This window comes from Gorilla gorilla, chromosome 2, assembly GCF_029281585.2.
Source record: "Gorilla gorilla gorilla isolate KB3781 chromosome 2, NHGRI_mGorGor1-v2.1_pri, whole genome shotgun sequence".
NCBI classification, from domain to species: Eukaryota; Metazoa; Chordata; class Mammalia; order Primates; family Hominidae; genus Gorilla; species Gorilla gorilla.
The window spans coordinates 134468656-134485424 of record NC_086017.1 but is presented as its reverse complement, the minus strand read 5'-3'; the positions used below and the strand labels follow the sequence as shown (position 1 = coordinate 134485424).

The window sequence follows — 16769 nt, the reverse complement described above, 5'->3', positions numbered from 1 at the left end:
TTATACCCAGCCTCTCTTCAACCAGAAATCACCACCTATCAGCACTTAAAAAAAAAATTCCTTCCTACTATAAAAATAATGCATGAAAATTATAGAGGATTTGAAGAATATAATAAAATTTAAATCATCTATAATCCCTTTATCTAAAGATCACTACATTTTGCTATACTTCTTTCCAGTCATTTTTCTATGTATGTTAGCATTTGGTTCTTTAGGCTTTCTTAGTCCTGTTACAGTTAAGGCAATGGCTCTAAAATGTTTCTAGATCCCCAGAGCTTTCAGAAAGATGAAGTGAGTTTCAGCGCAGTTCTAAAGTAGTCATAATTCATAGGTTATAGGCAGGACCTACTTCTTTGAGTTGTAATGGAAAAACCTGATATTCAACTACACCGTAAGACATTAAACATGAAAGTTCAGTGATTGTCGGAGATTTTATCCTAGGATTTAACTCTCCCCTCCTCCAGACAGGGTGGCAGGAGGATTAGGCTTTGTGGGCCCCAGCCCTCATGGGAGGAGCAGAATGACGCCACCCTGGAATAGGGTGCCAGCCAATCCCAGAAACGTCTGCCCTGCAGCACTTACTCTTCCTCGATCCCAAGAGCAGGCCATGGAGCCCAGTCACTTCCTTGGTGCTTGGGCTTTCATTAACACCAACCCATGCTGGTTCTGGTTAGTGTGACCCAGACCAAGTGAGGAGAAAGGTGAAGAGCACAGTGATCCTGATCACGGTGGATGGTCCGGGAGCAGGGGCCCTGGGCTCTGCCCTCATGACCAGGGACAGGTGGCCTCCCATTTCTGAACTAACCAGTGGTCTCTGAGGTCTCCTCCTGCTCAAAAATCTCCTGATCTCTGCCTCTGTCAGAAACCGCCTGGACTGCACGCAGTGCCTTCAGCATCCATGGCTAATGAAAGATACCAAGAACATGGAGGCCAAGAAACTCTCCAAGGACCGGATGAAGAAGTACATGGCAAGAAGGAAATGGCAGGTAATGCGAGGGTCACTTTGGACTGGGATGTTGCCCCTCATATTTGTGTTGTTCAAACCACTTTCATTCCCAGCTTGCCCTGGCCTCACACCAAGAAAGTTTAAATTTATTTCTGAAGTAGTCTGGGACCAATTTAGGCAGCTGATTAAGGTACAGTGGTTTGCTTAGTCCTGAGTGCAGAGTCCCTTTCTCAAGGAGATGGGATGGATTCTTAGCTTAGCTGTCTCTCTGTTCCTGCTCACCTTTGCCCCAGGGGACCGTAAACCCTTATTCAGGTTAAGCCAATGACATTTTGTGTCTTCATGGCTTGGGATGAGCAATATCACTTTAAGGTCCATTTGTCAACCCTGAGAATGGAATGGTAGTATGGTGGTTTCACATTTCTTTATGATGAAGGAGGGCACATGATCTAAAGAGAGAGACATGGTCCCACCATCTAGGAAGGTTGTATGTTAATAGCCATGTGTCTTTAGCAAATGATGTAACCTTGCTGTGGACTTTTCTCATCTATAAAGCGGGGATAATAGTGGTACCAACTTCACAGCATTGTTGTGATAATTATGAGAATTACACGAGATCATCCTCATGTGGCCTTTAGTAGTACAATGCCTGGCACATGGTGAGTGTCCAGAAGCGATCCCAGTCGCTAATAGGTATGAAGGTAGGCCATCTGTCAGGGACCATTGAAAGCACTATCTAGGCACTAAATCTTTTAACCCTAGGAGGCAGGTACTATTATTATCCCCACTTTACAGACAAAATTGAGGCAGAGAAAAGGTTAGGAAAGCCATCCAGGATCACACAGCTAATAAGCAGAAGGGTCAGGATTCAAACCCAGAGCTTGACTGCAAAACACATAGTCTTAACCCCAAGACTGCCTCTGATAAAAGGCATGGGTGGATAAAATTATTATCCAAAACCACAGGATGTTTTTCAGTTTATCACCATCATCACCTATTTTATCATTTTTATTACCACAATTAGAATTACAATTCTTTTTTTTTTTTTTTTTTTTTTTGAGATGGAGTCTCGCTCTGTTCCCCAGGCTGGAGTACAGTGGCACCATCTCGGCTCACTGCAAGCTCCACCTCCTGGGTCACACCATTCTCCTGCCTCAGCCTCCCGAGTAGCTGGGATTACAGGGGCCCACCACCACGCCTGGCTAATTTTTTGTATTTTTAGTGAAGATGGGGTTTCACCGTGTTAGCCAGGATGGTCTCAATCTCCTGACCTCGTGATCCACCCGCCTCGGCCTCCCAAAGTGTTGGAATTACAGGCGTGAGCCACCACTCCCGACCTAGAATTACAATTCTTAGGCTGCTGGAGAAGACATGGTTTCTTTTTTTTTTCTCGAGACAAAGTCTCACTCCATTACCCAGGCTGGAGTGCGGTGGCACGATCTTGGCTCACTGCAGCCTCTGCTTCTCAGGTTCAAGCAATTGAGAGGACATGGTTTCCTTACTCAGGGACTATGTAGTGCAATGGGGAACTGAAGCAACTAGACATGAAAGGATGTAACACGCACCAAGATGTATAAACTATCTGGATAGTTCTCCATAGCCATGGGTGTGTATGGATAGAACGGACCTGGTCGCAACCAGAGTTGGATGTGATTATGAGGAAATGCCCCCAGGTGCAGGAGTTTGAATTAGGTGTGGAACCTCAGTCAGAATACAGAGAATAGGACTGCACAGGTGGAGGAGAAGGCACAGAGGTGGGAGCCGGACCCATTCCGGCTGGGCTTGGCTGGACAGGAGCAGAGTCTTTTAGCTGGATACTCAAGGGACCCAGGGGCATTGAGACTTTGCCTGGGTGGCAAAGAAAAGGGAAATCACTGTGTTGGAGGCAACTGGAACACTGGTCATTTACCATACCGGTGACTAAATCACAGTTGCCTCAAAAAGTAGAGTGTCACTCAGAGGTTGAAAGAGGGAGCAAAGGCGAATGGGGGCCACAAGTGTGGAGTTTAAGTGACCACCATCCCGAGCACATATCAGCTGTGCTCCTCCACCATGGAAGTCAGTTCCTGGCTACACCCCTCATGGGAAGGTGGGTCTCCAGGCCTCCCTCAAGTGCAAGGTGAGTTGAAACATCTGTAGCTGCTTACCTTTTGGTGCCACTAGGATCTGAGTAGTAAATATTCTTTTTAAAAAAGTGGGGGAGGATCTACAAAGTCAAAGTCAGCTGTATTAATAATCCTGTAGCCAGCAGGTCTCAAAGAAATATTTCTGGAAAGGATAGGGAAGCTGATGTCAGGGCAGGGCAGTCCTCAGAGCAGTGAGTCTAAGTGGATATTGCTTGGCTGAGGCTATAGGTTAAGGGGCAGCCTTATCACCTGGGAACATCTGCAGATGAACTAAAGCCAGGAGGATGCCTAAACCCAGGGGCTAGGAGCAGAGAAGACATGAGGAAACAGGAGAGGAGGCAAAGGGAATTTTTCAGTTAAATCAGTCAGGGAATCATAGTGGTGCTGATTTTTTTTTTTTTTTTTTTTAAAGAGACAGGGTCTCATGCTGTCACCCAGGCTGGAGGGCAATGGTACAATCATAGCTTACTGCAGTCTCAACCTCGTGGGCTCAAGCAATCTTCTCGACTTGGCCTCCTGAGTAGCTGGGACTACAGGCATATGCCACCAGACCGGCTAATATTTTTTTTTCTCCTTTGGTAGAAACAGGGTCTCACTATGTTGCCTAGACTAGTCTTGAACTCCTGGCCTCAAGCGATGCTGCTGCATTGGCTGCCCGAAGTGCTGAGTGCCCAGCCTATGCTGATATTTTAATCAATTTTTTTTCTTCTTGTTTATGGCATTATTAGCCATAGGGTTTTCTGGAAGGGCAGGGGAAGAAAAGGGTAGAATTCAGAGAATGAACCTTAATTTTATATTTTAGTATAGATGGCGACATTTGGAAATGATTTTTCCACAAAATTGCACACAAAAGTTGTCCACAAAAATTCCATTCAACAAGTAGTTTCCCTGAAGAGTAGCTTCCCTGGTAACAGCTCTAACCATTTCATGTTACACTGCTCCCTCAGGAAAATGTTTTCTGCATTTTAATTGCAATCACCAGGGCCTTAGCTCCCCTTGGAATATGAGGGTTCCCTCTTGCAGCAGCCAAGGTTCTGTGCAGTGGGGTGGAGTGGGAAGGAGTGGGCTGTGGGCGGGGGCAGAGGGAGAGGGGAAGATCAGGCTCAGGTGGCCCAGAACTCTCTGCAGCTGTGCCAGAGAAGGCACCTTCTTGTTATTCCGGTGTGGTTTTCATAAAAAGCCCTAGAAGGAATGAAGTGACATGGGAACAAATCCCTACAAGCAAAGCTAGGCTGGGTATAGATGACTAATCATATTACTCATCTTAGAATCAAGTTATTCCAAAAGAAGGTATATTTTAAATTTATATTAAAAGAATTTTACAAAGATATGTTGGAAAGGTGTAGCAATGGGGGCAGGTAGGTTGAGCAGATTAACAGGGTTTCCGCATGCACACTGGAAGCAAAAGACTAGACATCAGAGGCCCGTAGGTAGCCATCTTTATTTTCTGGGAATCATAAAGACCCCAGCAGTATGGACCAAGGGCATTAGGGGAGAAAACACTGGACTCAGTATAGCACGGAGTATTCTTGGCCATCCCATTTGGATGGTATGCACTGCTCAGGGGAAACTGTAGTCTTGGGGCTACTGGTATATATGGGGGGCTTTGATGGGTAACCAGCTTGCTGTATGTTTGCCAGGGAATGTCTTAGTATTGGTGCCAAAAGACCCTAATCCTGGGAAACTCCACAAGCCTGCCTGGGCAAGCCAGGATGGCTGGCCCCACAAGCTCTCCAAGGGGCAGGGAATTTGTGCTGCATGAAGGAGGCTGGTGCAAATACTGCTCACCAGCGACACAGGAACCCAGCCTGGGCAATTGCCCTCAAGCAAGAAAAAGGGAGAAATTACAAAATCAAAACTTGGCGATCTTGATGTTCCAAAAATTTCCAAAGGTCTTTGGTCAGTAAAGCAACAACCAATTGTCAGCTCAAAGGCATAAAACTGGAAGACTAGAACATACTGATATATTCATTTCTAGTTCTGACAAATAACTTCCTCGGCAATTTTTTTTCACAAATCAATTTCCAAATATTTTTCTATGTTTTAGAAATTATATGCTGGATATCTCCATCTTTTAGAAAAGTTCTCCCTATGTGAGACATATTTATTTGTTAATATATTTACTACTTCCTCTGAAATACTATAACTCTTTTGTTTCCTCACTTTGATAGCTTCATTTTAGTCATTTTGTTATGAAATAAAATCTGGAAGAAAAAAGACATCGTCTCGCCACACCACACAGGTGAAGACAGTCCTCATCAGTCCCAATCCTGATGTCTGGAATTGGGGAGTCCATGGGCTCAAGGCGGGTGTTCCTTGCTACACATTTATGGATATAAACCAGAGTCGTTCTGTAGAGGTCTGGAACTGCAGGAAGATTAGAATCTTCTGCTCCCAGGCTACTGAGGCCCAGAGAGGGGAACTGACTTGCACAAGGTCTCCCAGCAATTAGGGTTAGAGAACTAACCTGTCCCTTGTTGGGAATGAACCCTCTGCGTTTAGAGGCTCCTAGCCCAGGACAAACCAATCTGTGTTGGATAAAGGGAATGGAGAGCAGAGAAGGGCCAAGTCTGAGAATCGGATTGATTAGGAAGCAGGCTGGTCTGACATTGACTACGTAGGGAGGGCTGCCATGGCTGGTACCACCTCTTACCTGTTCCTGAGGGCAGGGTAACCTCCCATGGGAAGAGCTGGGTCTCTCTCTCTCTCCACTCTGTCTAGCACAACAAACAGGTTGAACCAGTAACATCTCCCAGAAGAGCATGAAAGGTTGCCACGTGGCCTGAGCCTGCAGAGGCATTCTCTGCAGGGCCACACGGTGGTTCTGCGCACAGTTAAGTTGTTCAGTTTTCATCTCTCACCATCTTCCCCTCCTCATCACCTCCACCTGGGGCTGCGTGGATTCTGTTCAGCGACCCAGCCTCACTGTGGTGGCAGAGGCCAGAAATATACCCACACCATACAGTGTGATGTGTGTGAGAAGGGATGGCCAGGGGACAGAGCAAGGTGAAATGTCTGTCCAAAGTGCATGAGAGCAGTCTGCAGCAAGGATGGCAGGAGGCATGACAGTAAGGTCATCCCGCTCACTGCAGTAGGTCTCCTCTTTAACCATACACACACGCACACAATTTTCTGTATGTTTCCTTAGCACCGAGAAGTTATTTCAAAATGATCAGTCTTTTTACTGAAGCTTACTGGCTTTCCAACTAGTCCTAAATTGTGAGGCTTTACTGAAGTACTTGAGCATGGGAAGTGAACTGAGGAGGAAAATGGCTTTGCCGGCAGAGTTTGAGATGCAGTGAGTACAAGCCATTTGCCTATGAAGAGGCTGTTTCCTCCCTCTCTCGGGGGGACAAGTAGCCAGTCTGTGGTGACATCTGTTGTCTAGATGCACAGCTTTTAGATGCCTAAAAAAGATGCTTTGGGTGCAGGGGTGGAAAGACTTGGTTGTGCCTTAGTTTTCTTATCTTAGTCATTCCTGTTAACCTTAGAAAAAAGGTGAAAAACTTATTGAAAGATAAGAAACAATAAGACACAATTGTACATTATTAGGGATCCTATGCTTGGTAGAATTTTCGCAGTGTAAATAAATTACATCTCAAGTTCTGATGCTTCTCAGCAGAAATTCTTTCCTCTCCCAAGTCTAGTCACTGAGAAGCAAAGTGCCGTTGCCTTTTATTTCTTCAATGCTTCTTTTTGGTGCCTGAATGCACACCAAGGAAGAGCTCCCCTCCAGAGCTTCACTGCATCATAGACTTGTGCAGGGGCCAGCCAGAGTGTTTCTCAAAATCTTTTAAGTCTCTGAATTATAAACAGAGCTAAATGGGACCTTGGAGATCATCTTGTCCAGCCCCCTCCTTCTAGAGAAGGACACTGAAGCTCAGAGTGGTTAAGTGACTTGCCCAAGGTCAACAGGATGCTGTGTTATTATTATTATGATTATTTTTGCATCAGGACTTGTGGGATCTGTAGTAACTATTCTCTTGGCCAATTATAATCACATCACTGGCATTGTTTTACGAGAAATAGCCCCGCTAGGCCCAGTCAGCAATAAGTCTTTGGAGCTGTCTCAGCCTGCAGTTGCTTTATATAAACTATCCCTTTTATGGGAGTTGAAGCACTGTATGAAAAGGGTTTTTGTCTCATGTTGACCTTGTTTAGTCACATTAACGCACACATCAGTTCCAGGCCCCATTCCATTCTCTGAACATCTTCTGACACACTGACAGTGCTGAGCAGAGCAAGGTTGGGTTCGCTCCTCTGGCAGAACCTCGGCTCTCAGGAGGTCCTTGTTCCGGGGAACAGCTGCTTCTCTGGGGCTGGGCTCTACTCCCCGCAGCCCCTTGCACTACTCAGCTGGAACCAGGGACAACGCCTGAGTCCAACCCTCGTGTCTATTTTCCAGAAAACGGGCAATGCTGTGAGAGCCATTGGAAGACTGTCCTCTATGGCAATGATCTCAGGGCTCAGTGGCAGGAAATCCTCAACAGGGTCACCAACCAGCCCGCTCAATGCAGAAAAACTAGAATCTGAAGGTAAGGAGGAGTTTCTCCAGCCAGCTGGTGAGAAAGAAAGGGTTGGGGAACAAAGGGGCATTTTGAGGTTTTGGTTGGTTTTGTTCTTTTTTTTTTTTTTTAATATTCCCTGCAAGGATAAATTCAGAAGTAATTTTGGGTTGCCCTGACAATTACTAAGTCTAATAATTATTCTTAATCGTTTAACTTTAAGCTTAACGATTTTCAGAGGGAAAGTTGTTATTTGTCTAATAGAACTAGATGACCTCAGCTATGCTTTTTCATATATTTTGTGTTAAAATTAACAAAGACTTTATTAAAATCTTCTTTTGTTCTTATGGCGAAAGTGATATTCTATATTAATACGCAAAAATAACATTAAAATTACATGTAGTTGTATAAGATTTATAAAATATTCTATTTTCTACCATCTTTGTGGTTTTGTTTTAAATAAAAATTAACTCATATGGTCCACATTCTTTGGCATTGTTCATGATGTTGAATCGTGTCATTTGAACTGGGCAGACTGGGACTGGCAGGTCTCCTCCTGGAGACTAATAGGGTCAGTTACTTGCTCACCATCTTAGATGCTGTCCCATCCATCTCCTCAGTGAAAGCCCCAGCCTTTTCCTGCTTCAGGTGCATGCAGGGCCAGACCCTTATCTCATTTGGCCAGAGACACCCTCTGTCCCTCCCTGCCTGGTGCTTTTTGTATCCACAGGTGAGAATCTGAGTTTAGATTCCCTTGGTGAGCAAAGGTAGGGTTATTGGTGAGGCCAGCAACTGCCTGCTCTGGAGCTTCCTCGCAGCCAGGGATAGAGACTGCAGCACACAGGCCTGGCCCCTCCTGAGCCACTTCTGCCCCTCCTCAGATGACCCAGACATAGCCTGAAGGGAGGGGAGGAGATACAGGTGTCCCTCCAAGTTACAGCTTTTCCCTGAACCAATCCCACATCCTGGTCCACAGTCACACAGCATGAAGGCAGTGTGAGCATGGAGAAAGAGCCACTGGAAGCTAAAGATGCGGCTAGGACCTGACTCCTCCCTTATAAAAAGCAGGTGGAACACCTGCTGCAGAAGGAAGGCAGAGGGATACCAAGACTAGGAAGGCTGGTGAGGTCCTGCCCTGCTCAGATACCCTCAGCTGAATCCTAAAGCAGCATGAAATGCAGCCAGAAATCCTTTTTAAAGATGATTTCCTCTTTCAACATGTCAGCATAAGGGGAAGGGGGAGTCTGATCACTTCCTCAGCTTGGGCACAGTTCCTTCTTCTGCCAAAAACCATTTGGCAGCAGGCCAACCTGTCCCCAGGAGAAAGGCATGCTTATGATTCAGTTCTCAAAGCTGCCTTCTTTGCTAAATCATAGCAACTTTTTTAAAAGTTAGTTTCTTTAAGCTAGAGGTGAGGTGAGAACAAGGAGTGAAGAAATGACCTGGTCTTCTTCTCTGTCTTCTAGAAGATGTGTCCCAAGCTTTCCTTGAGGCTGTTGCTGAGGAAAAGCCTCATGTAAAACCCTATTTCTCTAAGACCATTCGCGATTTAGAAGTTGTGGAGGGAAGTGCTGCTAGATTTGACTGCAAGATTGAAGGTAAGTCATAGCTGTGCTTCTCTTCACCATGAATAGGGTGTGGCTGGATGGTAGAGTCCCTACCATGCACCCTGGGCAAGAAGTCAGTTCTGTGCAGCTGGGGACAATGAGGAACCGCCAAGCTTTGGGGGAAACTGGGTCAGCAGGAGCTGCTCATAAAGGGCTATGCCCTGCACTCCCACCTCCTGAAGGTGTGTCCTTCAGTCACTTCCCCAGGGGGCACATTTGAAATTTCACCTACTAACACCAGCCACTAGACCTAAGTTTAGAAATAGCCTTGCATGGACTTACCTGGCTTTGGAACATGCTTAGTGAAATGAGCTTTGCAAACTGCTGAAAAGCATGTGACTTGCCCATACGAGGCCCTCAAAGGAAGGCTGGCACAAAGGCATAGGATGTGGAGTCGGCAGGCTCTGCTACTCGTCCACAGGCTGTGTGACCTTGGATGGTGGTCCAACTCCCCTGAGTTACGGTCCCTCTGCTGTAAGATGATAGCTAAGTCACGGAGTGGCTCTGGGGATTCTGTGAGGGGACATATGTGAGAAGGGGGAACCTTTTAGATCTTGTAAAGATGTCACAGAGCAAAGGGAAAAGTTGTGGGACTGGCAGGTACAGAGAGAGCGCATGCATTGTGACTTCAGACTGAGGCCAGTTGGGAGCCAGGCACCCGGGACAAAGCACTCAGCCGGCACCATCTTCCCCAGGCTGCTTATCTGCCTGCTGGGAATAATGCAGCCACAGACTTGTCAGTGGTCAGAGCTCAAGGGACCTTAAGGGGTCATGGCATAGCACCTGAGAAATGAGCAAAGTTGATGACACAAAGCGTTTCCATTTTCATATAGATTGCAACCGTCTAGAAAGAGAAGGGACAAGATAAGACAGGCTCTTTGCTTCAAATCTGTGACTTTCACCTGCCAACCAGGGTGGCGGGTTATCGCCCATTTTGGTCTGACCAAATAAAGCACAGAAGTTTATTAGGCAACTTTCCCAAGGCCGCATAGCACAGTACAGCAGTCAGAACAAACTGTGCCTCCCACTTTCTTTGATTCTCCAGCAATGTGACTAGACAATGCCTTTTGAGTAAAATAACCCACAGTTAGGAATGGAAAAAATAGTTTTTCTTCTGCATCTTTATATTATCAAAGTGCCTTATCAATGCTTCGCCTACCATAGTCATTTTCCTTTCCTCACTCAATTAAAAGAAAGTGGATGTGCTGCCTTTGATAATGTGAAAATTCTCGGACTGGGGATTCTCTGAAGACTCTGGAGCCACTGCTTGCAATTCTCACCATTACCATTGCATTTGGGTCTTCTGAAGTTTCTTTTCCTTTCTGAATGTTTTAAAATAACATAATGATTATCATTTTGTACTTAATTTTCTCTTTGGGATTGTTTCGTACTTAATTTTCTCTTTGGAATTGTTTCATTGATATTTATGTAACTTTTGCCTGGGGCTCTGATGAGAAATTAAAGCATATGGATGCTGTTTTGATAAAAACAAAATTGAAACTTTTGCACTGAGAGTGCAGAGCATGGGAGTGGAGGGTACTTTATGACCAGCTCTTCCTGACCCAATTTTCCTCATGGTCTGGGTGTTCCTAATTACTTCGAAAAAGCAATTTCTAAAATTATTTTGAAAAAACAACATTGAGAAGAACATTAGAATTCTTGATTTCTTATGTATAATTTTTATTCTGGTTAGGGCTCATATTAGCCTGTTTGCATTGCTATAAAGGAATACCTGAGGCTGGAAAATTTATAAAGAAAAGAAGCTTATTTGGCTTGATGCCAGTATCTGCATCCAGTGAGGCCTCAGGATGCTTTTAATCATAGCAGAAGCAGGCATGTCACATGGCAAGTGAGAGAGCGAGAGAGAAGGACGTGCCACGTTTTAACAACCAGATCCGCATGAACTGACAGAGCAATAACTCACCCATTACCTCGGGGAGGGCACCAAGACATTCATGAGGGATCGGCCTCCATGACCCAAACACCTCCCACCAGGCCCCACCTCCAACACTGGGGATCACATTTCAACATGAGATTCAAGGGGCACAAATATCCAACCTGTATCAGGGCTACAATTTTTTTCCTATAAAAATACTTCAACATTTAAGAGAAAGTCAGGTGGAATATATTGTATATTTTTAAAGGTGTGTGTATATATATGACTTTAAAAGTGGGGTACATGTATATACTATGTACCTGCAAACAAAATGCATAATGTTGGTAATGCTTCTGTACGTATATATGTACACATACACATTAAATACATATATATTTTATATGCATGTGTATTTTATTTTTTAATGCTGAACTTTGCAGAGATATGACTAATGCATAAAGGCTCATTGGTGAGGTCCATTTCCAATTGTCCATAGGCAAATTACCTGCTTTGGATCAGACTAAGACAAATATTGCTTTCTTCTTCTTAGCAATATTATCAGCTCTTTTAAATTATGTTTTATATAGCTGTTATTAGCTTTATTCAGTTATAATTTATATACTATAAAATTCACCTATTTTAAATGCACAATTCAATTATTTTTAATGAATTTATACCACAGTCCAATTTTAGAACATTTTCATCACTCCAAAAAGATCCCTTGTTCCCATTTTGTTTTGAATCTTATTTTTCATTTAAATTATTTCACTTAAACTATTATACAAAATTGAAAATTTAGGCTGGGCATAGTGGCTCACGCCTGTAATCCCAACACTTTGGAAGGACAAGGCAGGCAGATCACTTGAGTCCAGGAGATCAAGACCAGCCTGGGCAACATGGTGAAACCCTATCTCTACAAAAAATACGAAAATTAGCTGGGTGTGGTGGTGTGTACCTGTAGTCTGAGCTACGCAGTAGGCTGAGGTGGAAGGATCACTTGAGCCTGGACATTGGAGGTTGCAGTGACGCGAGATCATGCTGCTGCACTCCTGCCTAGGCAACATAGTGAGACTCTGTCTCAAAAAAAAAAAAGATAGAAAATTGTATTTTCGGCCGAGCACAGGTAGCTCACACCTGTAATCCCAGCACTTTGGGAGGCCAAGGCAGGCAGATTACCTGAGGTCAGGAGATACAGACCAGCCTGGTCAACATGCTGAAACCCTGTCTCTACTAAAAATACAAAAATTAGCCGGGTGTCGTGGCGCGCACCTGTAATCCCAGCTACTCAGAAGGCTGAGGCACAAGAATCACTTGAACCAAGGAGGCGGAGGTTACAGTGAGCCAAGATCATGCTACTGCACTCCAGCCTGGGCAACAGAGTGAGACTCTGTCTCAAAAAAAAAGGAAAAAGAAAATTGTATTTTCAATCTAAGAAGGTATTCAGATCTAGATGTAGAGTTGGAGTTGGAGCAGTATTTCAGGTAGTACTCTATTTTTTATTTTTATTTTTTTGCCATGTTGGCCAAGCTGGTCTTGAACTCCTGCCCACCTCAGCCTCCCAAAGTGCTGGGATTACAGGTATGAGCCACCATGCCTAGCCTCAGGTAGTACTCTATGTCTGTTTAAAGATGGGTGGGTGTGGTGGCTCACACCTGTAATCCCAGCACTTTGGGAGGTCAAGGTCAGAGGATCACTTGAGCCCAGGAGTTTGAGACCAGCCTGGGCAACATAGGGAGACCCTGTCTTTACAAAAAAAACTTTTTTAAAAATTAGCCAGGCATGGTGGCATGTACCTATAGCTCCAGCTACTTGGGAGGCTGAGGGAGGAGGATCGCTTGAGCCCAGGAAGTTGAGGCTGCAGTGAGCCATGTTCATGCCACTGCACTCCAGCCTAGGTGATAGAATGAGACCCTGCCCCCCTACCCCCCAAAAAGTGAAAGGTGGGATGTTTAACTGAGCACGGTCGCTCATGCCTATAGTCTCACTACTCAGGAGGCTGAGAAGGGAGGATCGTTTGAGCCCAGGAATTTGAGCAACAGTAAGCTACGATCATGCCACTACACTCCAGCCTAGGCAACAGAGTGAGACTCATCACTTTAAAAAAAAAAAAAAAAAAAACTATTAAGTTTTTTAATAGGTGGGATGTGGTGCTAGTCCAACACGTGTGGGAAATAGAACAACTTTAAAATATTCTATTTGGGGTTTCAGATATTGGTATTTACAAGACATGTCCATATTCTAATGTAGATATCAAAACAGTTAATAAAGGCCAACATCAAAATTTTCTCCTTAACCACCTTAATCAATAGTGGTAGCTTACAAGTTGCTTGCATGAGTTGATAAGAAATTTTGAATAACAGTTCTTGCAACTTGTGTTCTCTCCCTGTGATGCAGGATACCCAGACCCCGAGGTTGTCTGGTTCAAAGACGACCAGTCAATCAGGGAGTCCCGCCACTTCCAGATAGACTACGATGAGGACGGGAACTGCTCTTTAATTATTAGTGATGTTTGCGGGGATGACGATGCCAAGTACACCTGCAAGGCTGTCAACAGTCTTGGAGAAGCCACCTGCACAGCAGAGCTCATTGTGGAAACGATGGAGGAAGGTGAAGGGGAAGGGGAAGAGGAAGAAGAGTGAAACAAAGCCAGAGAAAAGCAGTTTCTAAGTCATATTAAAAGGACTATTTCTCTAAAACTCAAAAAAAAAAAAAAACTCAAGATAGTAAAAGCACCTAGTGTGATAGATTATCGGTTAGGTCATTTGTGGGTTGATTCTTCAGAAACAGCAGTTGATACCTAGCAGCGTTATTGATGGGCATTAATCTACGTTAGCTGGCACCTTAAGATACTAGTGCAGCTAGATTTCATTTAGGGAAATCACCAGTAACTTGACTGACCAATTGATTTTAGAGAGAAAGTAACCAAACCAAATATTTATCTGGGCAAAGTCATAAATTCTCCACTTGAATGCGCTCATGAAAAATAAGGCCAAAACAAGAGTTCTGGGCCACAGCTCAGCCCAGAGGGTTCCTAGAGATGGGAGGCCTCTCTCTCCCCACCCCCTGACTCTAGAGAACTGGGTTTTCTCCCAGTACTCCAGCAATTCATTTCTGAAAGCAGTTGAGCCACTTTATTCCAAAGTACACTGCAGATGTTCAAACTCTCCATTTCTCTTTCCCCTTCCACCTGCCAGTTTTGCTGACTCTCAACTTGTCATGAGTTTAAGCATTAAGGACATTATGCTTCTTAGATTCTGAAGACAGGTCCCTGCTCATGGATGACTCTGGCTTCCTTAGGAAAATATTTTTCTTCCAAAATCAGTAGGAAATCTAAACTTATCCCCTCTTTGCAGATGTCTAGCAGCTTCAGACATTTGGTTAAGAACCCATGGGGAAAAAAAAATCCTTGCTAATGTGGTTTCCTTTGTAAACCAGGATTCTTATTTGTGCTGTTATAGAATATCAGCTCTGAACGTGTGGTAAAGATTTTTGTGTTTGAATATAGGAGAAATCAGTTTGCTGAAAAGTTAGTCTTAATTATCTATTGGCCACGATGAAACAGATTTCAACTGATAAAGAGCTGGAGAACTCCATGTACTTTGGAATCTCCTCCAAGATAGCCAGAGTTTAATACATCTTCATTCTCAACACTCTCCAAAGAACTTGACCTACCTTATGGGTTCCATATTTTTCTTCTTAAATGTGCATCAATCATGCCTTGCCCCCAACCTTTAAATATATTCTTAGACCTGGTAAATGCACTCAGACTTGCGTCTTTAGGAATTTTTAACTTTCTTTCACTACATTGGCACTTAAATTTTTTCTTTATAAAACTTTTTGAAGGTCATAAACAAAGACCATAATTGATAGACCTAATACATTTCCTCTGTGTGTGTGTGTAACATTCCAAATACTTTTTTTTTCTTTTCCACTGTTTGTAAGGTGCAACAATTTAATATTTTTAAGGAACTTTTTAAGAGTTCCTTAAGAACCAATTTAAAATTACTTCAGTGCAATCCTACACAGTATCAACATTAGAATTTTGATATTAGTCTTATGTTATCTTCCATTCTATTTTTATCTGCTTTTTGCTGCTAGTTTCAAACTGCCAGTATTTTTCCTTTTGCTTTTAAAATAGTTACAATATTTTTCATAATAGCCACAGTATTGCCACAGTTTATTATAATAAAGGGTTTTTATTTGATTTAGCGCATTCAAAGCTTTTTTCTATCACTTTTGTGTTCAGAATATAACCTTTGTGTGCGTGTATGTTGTGTGTGTGCATGTGTGGCGTATATGTGTGTTACAGGTTAATGCCTTCTTGGAATTGTGTTAATGTTCTCTTGGTTTATTATGCCATCAGAATGGTAAATGAGAACACTACAACTGTAGTCAGCTCACAATTTTTAAATAAAGGATACCACAGTGCATGCTGTTTGTTCAATCTTTGCAGACTTCTCTTTCTTTCCATGCTACCAGTTGTAAAGGACACAGCTATATCTTGGAAATGAAAAACAAACACTGTGGTGCCTAGATGTGAAGAACTGGCTTATGTGGTTGTGTTTTACTATGGAACAGAATGATTTAGGAAGTTCTTATTTATATAGGTAGCCGAATTTACACATTTAGTTCAAAATTTCTCTTAAGCATCAGCTTAGTACTATATCATTCTAGAAGGATATCTTATAGAGCAGGTGTCCCCAACCCCCGGTAAGTGGCCTGTTAGGAACCAGGTCACACATAAGGAGGTTAGCAGTGGGCAAGTGAGCAAAGCTTCATCTATATTTACAGCCGATCCCCATTGCTTGCATTACCGCCTGAGCTCTGCCTCCTGTCAGATCAGCGGCGGCATTAGGTTCTCTCAGGAACGAACTCCATTGTGAACTGCTCATGTGAGGGATCTAGGTTTCACGCTCCTTATGAGAATCTAACATCTGATGATCTGTCACTGTCTCCCATCACCCCTAGATGGGACAGTCTAGTTGCAGGAAAATAAGCTCAGGGCTTCCACTGATTCTACATTATGATGAGTTGTATACTTATTTTATATTATAATAAAATATATTATTACAATGTAATAATAATAGAAATAAAATGCACAATATGTATAATGTGCTTGAATAATCCCAAAACCACCCCCTCTCCTGGTCCATGGAAAAACTCTCTTCCATGAAAATGGTCCCTGGTGCCAAAAAGGTTAGGGACCACTGTTACAGAGTATCAGGTACTCAAAATGCTAAAATCTATATGACATTTTTAACATGTGACATTATCATCATCATCATCATCATCATCATCATCATCATCATCATCATCATCACTGATACTATTTACCAGGGCATGGTTTGAATTGGTGACTTTGGTGCAGTTCATTATTGGCAGCCAAATGCTTTATCCATATCTTCATATTGGAGAATTTGTTATCAGGAAACTACCAGTCCTGCTTTACAGGAAGTCTGTTATCAGATATCAGATGGCAAGTCCCCCATGTCTTCAGATGTTCAAACAATATTGTGGATGGTCTAGAAAGAGTTTAAGACATGCTGTTAAATGTAGGGCTAGATAATTCTCTGATTCTTTGATGTAGTCTGGAAAGAAACAATCCATTGTCCAGTTAATAAATATTTAGTGTTTTCATTTTTTTTTTTTTTTTTTTTTTTTTTGAGACGGAGTCTTGCTTTGTCGCCCAGGCTGGAGTGCAGTGGCGCG

At 43.3% G+C, this 16769-nt stretch overlaps 1 protein-coding gene and 1 long non-coding RNA gene across 15 annotated transcripts in view; one reads left to right on the top strand and one right to left on the bottom strand.

Moving 5' to 3' along the window:
- Window positions 1-15504, top strand: part of MYLK (myosin light chain kinase) — a 278820-nt gene extending 263316 nt beyond the window's left edge. For 7 of the 9 annotated variants that reach the window (XM_063704112.1, XM_055383826.2, XM_055383827.2 and 4 more), the window contains 4 exons: window positions 863-986; window positions 7478-7607; window positions 9044-9175; window positions 13455-15504. In XM_063704112.1, coding sequence (XP_063560182.1) covers window positions 863-986; window positions 7478-7607; window positions 9044-9175; window positions 13455-13699 — 631 coding nt within the window. In that variant the 3' untranslated portion in view covers window positions 13700-15504. The remainder of the gene's footprint in view (window positions 1-862; window positions 987-7477; window positions 7608-9043; window positions 9176-13454) is intronic. The other 2 variants (XM_063704114.1, XM_055383829.2) reach the window with 1 other exon arrangement.
- LOC109026302 (uncharacterized) overlaps window positions 1-16769 on the bottom strand; it is a 46450-nt gene that overhangs the window by 3018 nt on the left and 26663 nt on the right. For 3 of the 6 annotated variants that reach the window (XR_008678690.2, XR_008678692.2, XR_008678691.1), the window contains one exon: window positions 16395-16582. The exons of the other annotated variants lie outside the window; for them this stretch is intronic. This is a non-coding gene — a long non-coding RNA (uncharacterized lncRNA). The remainder of the gene's footprint in view (window positions 1-16394; window positions 16583-16769) is intronic. 6 annotated transcript variants of the gene reach the window in all.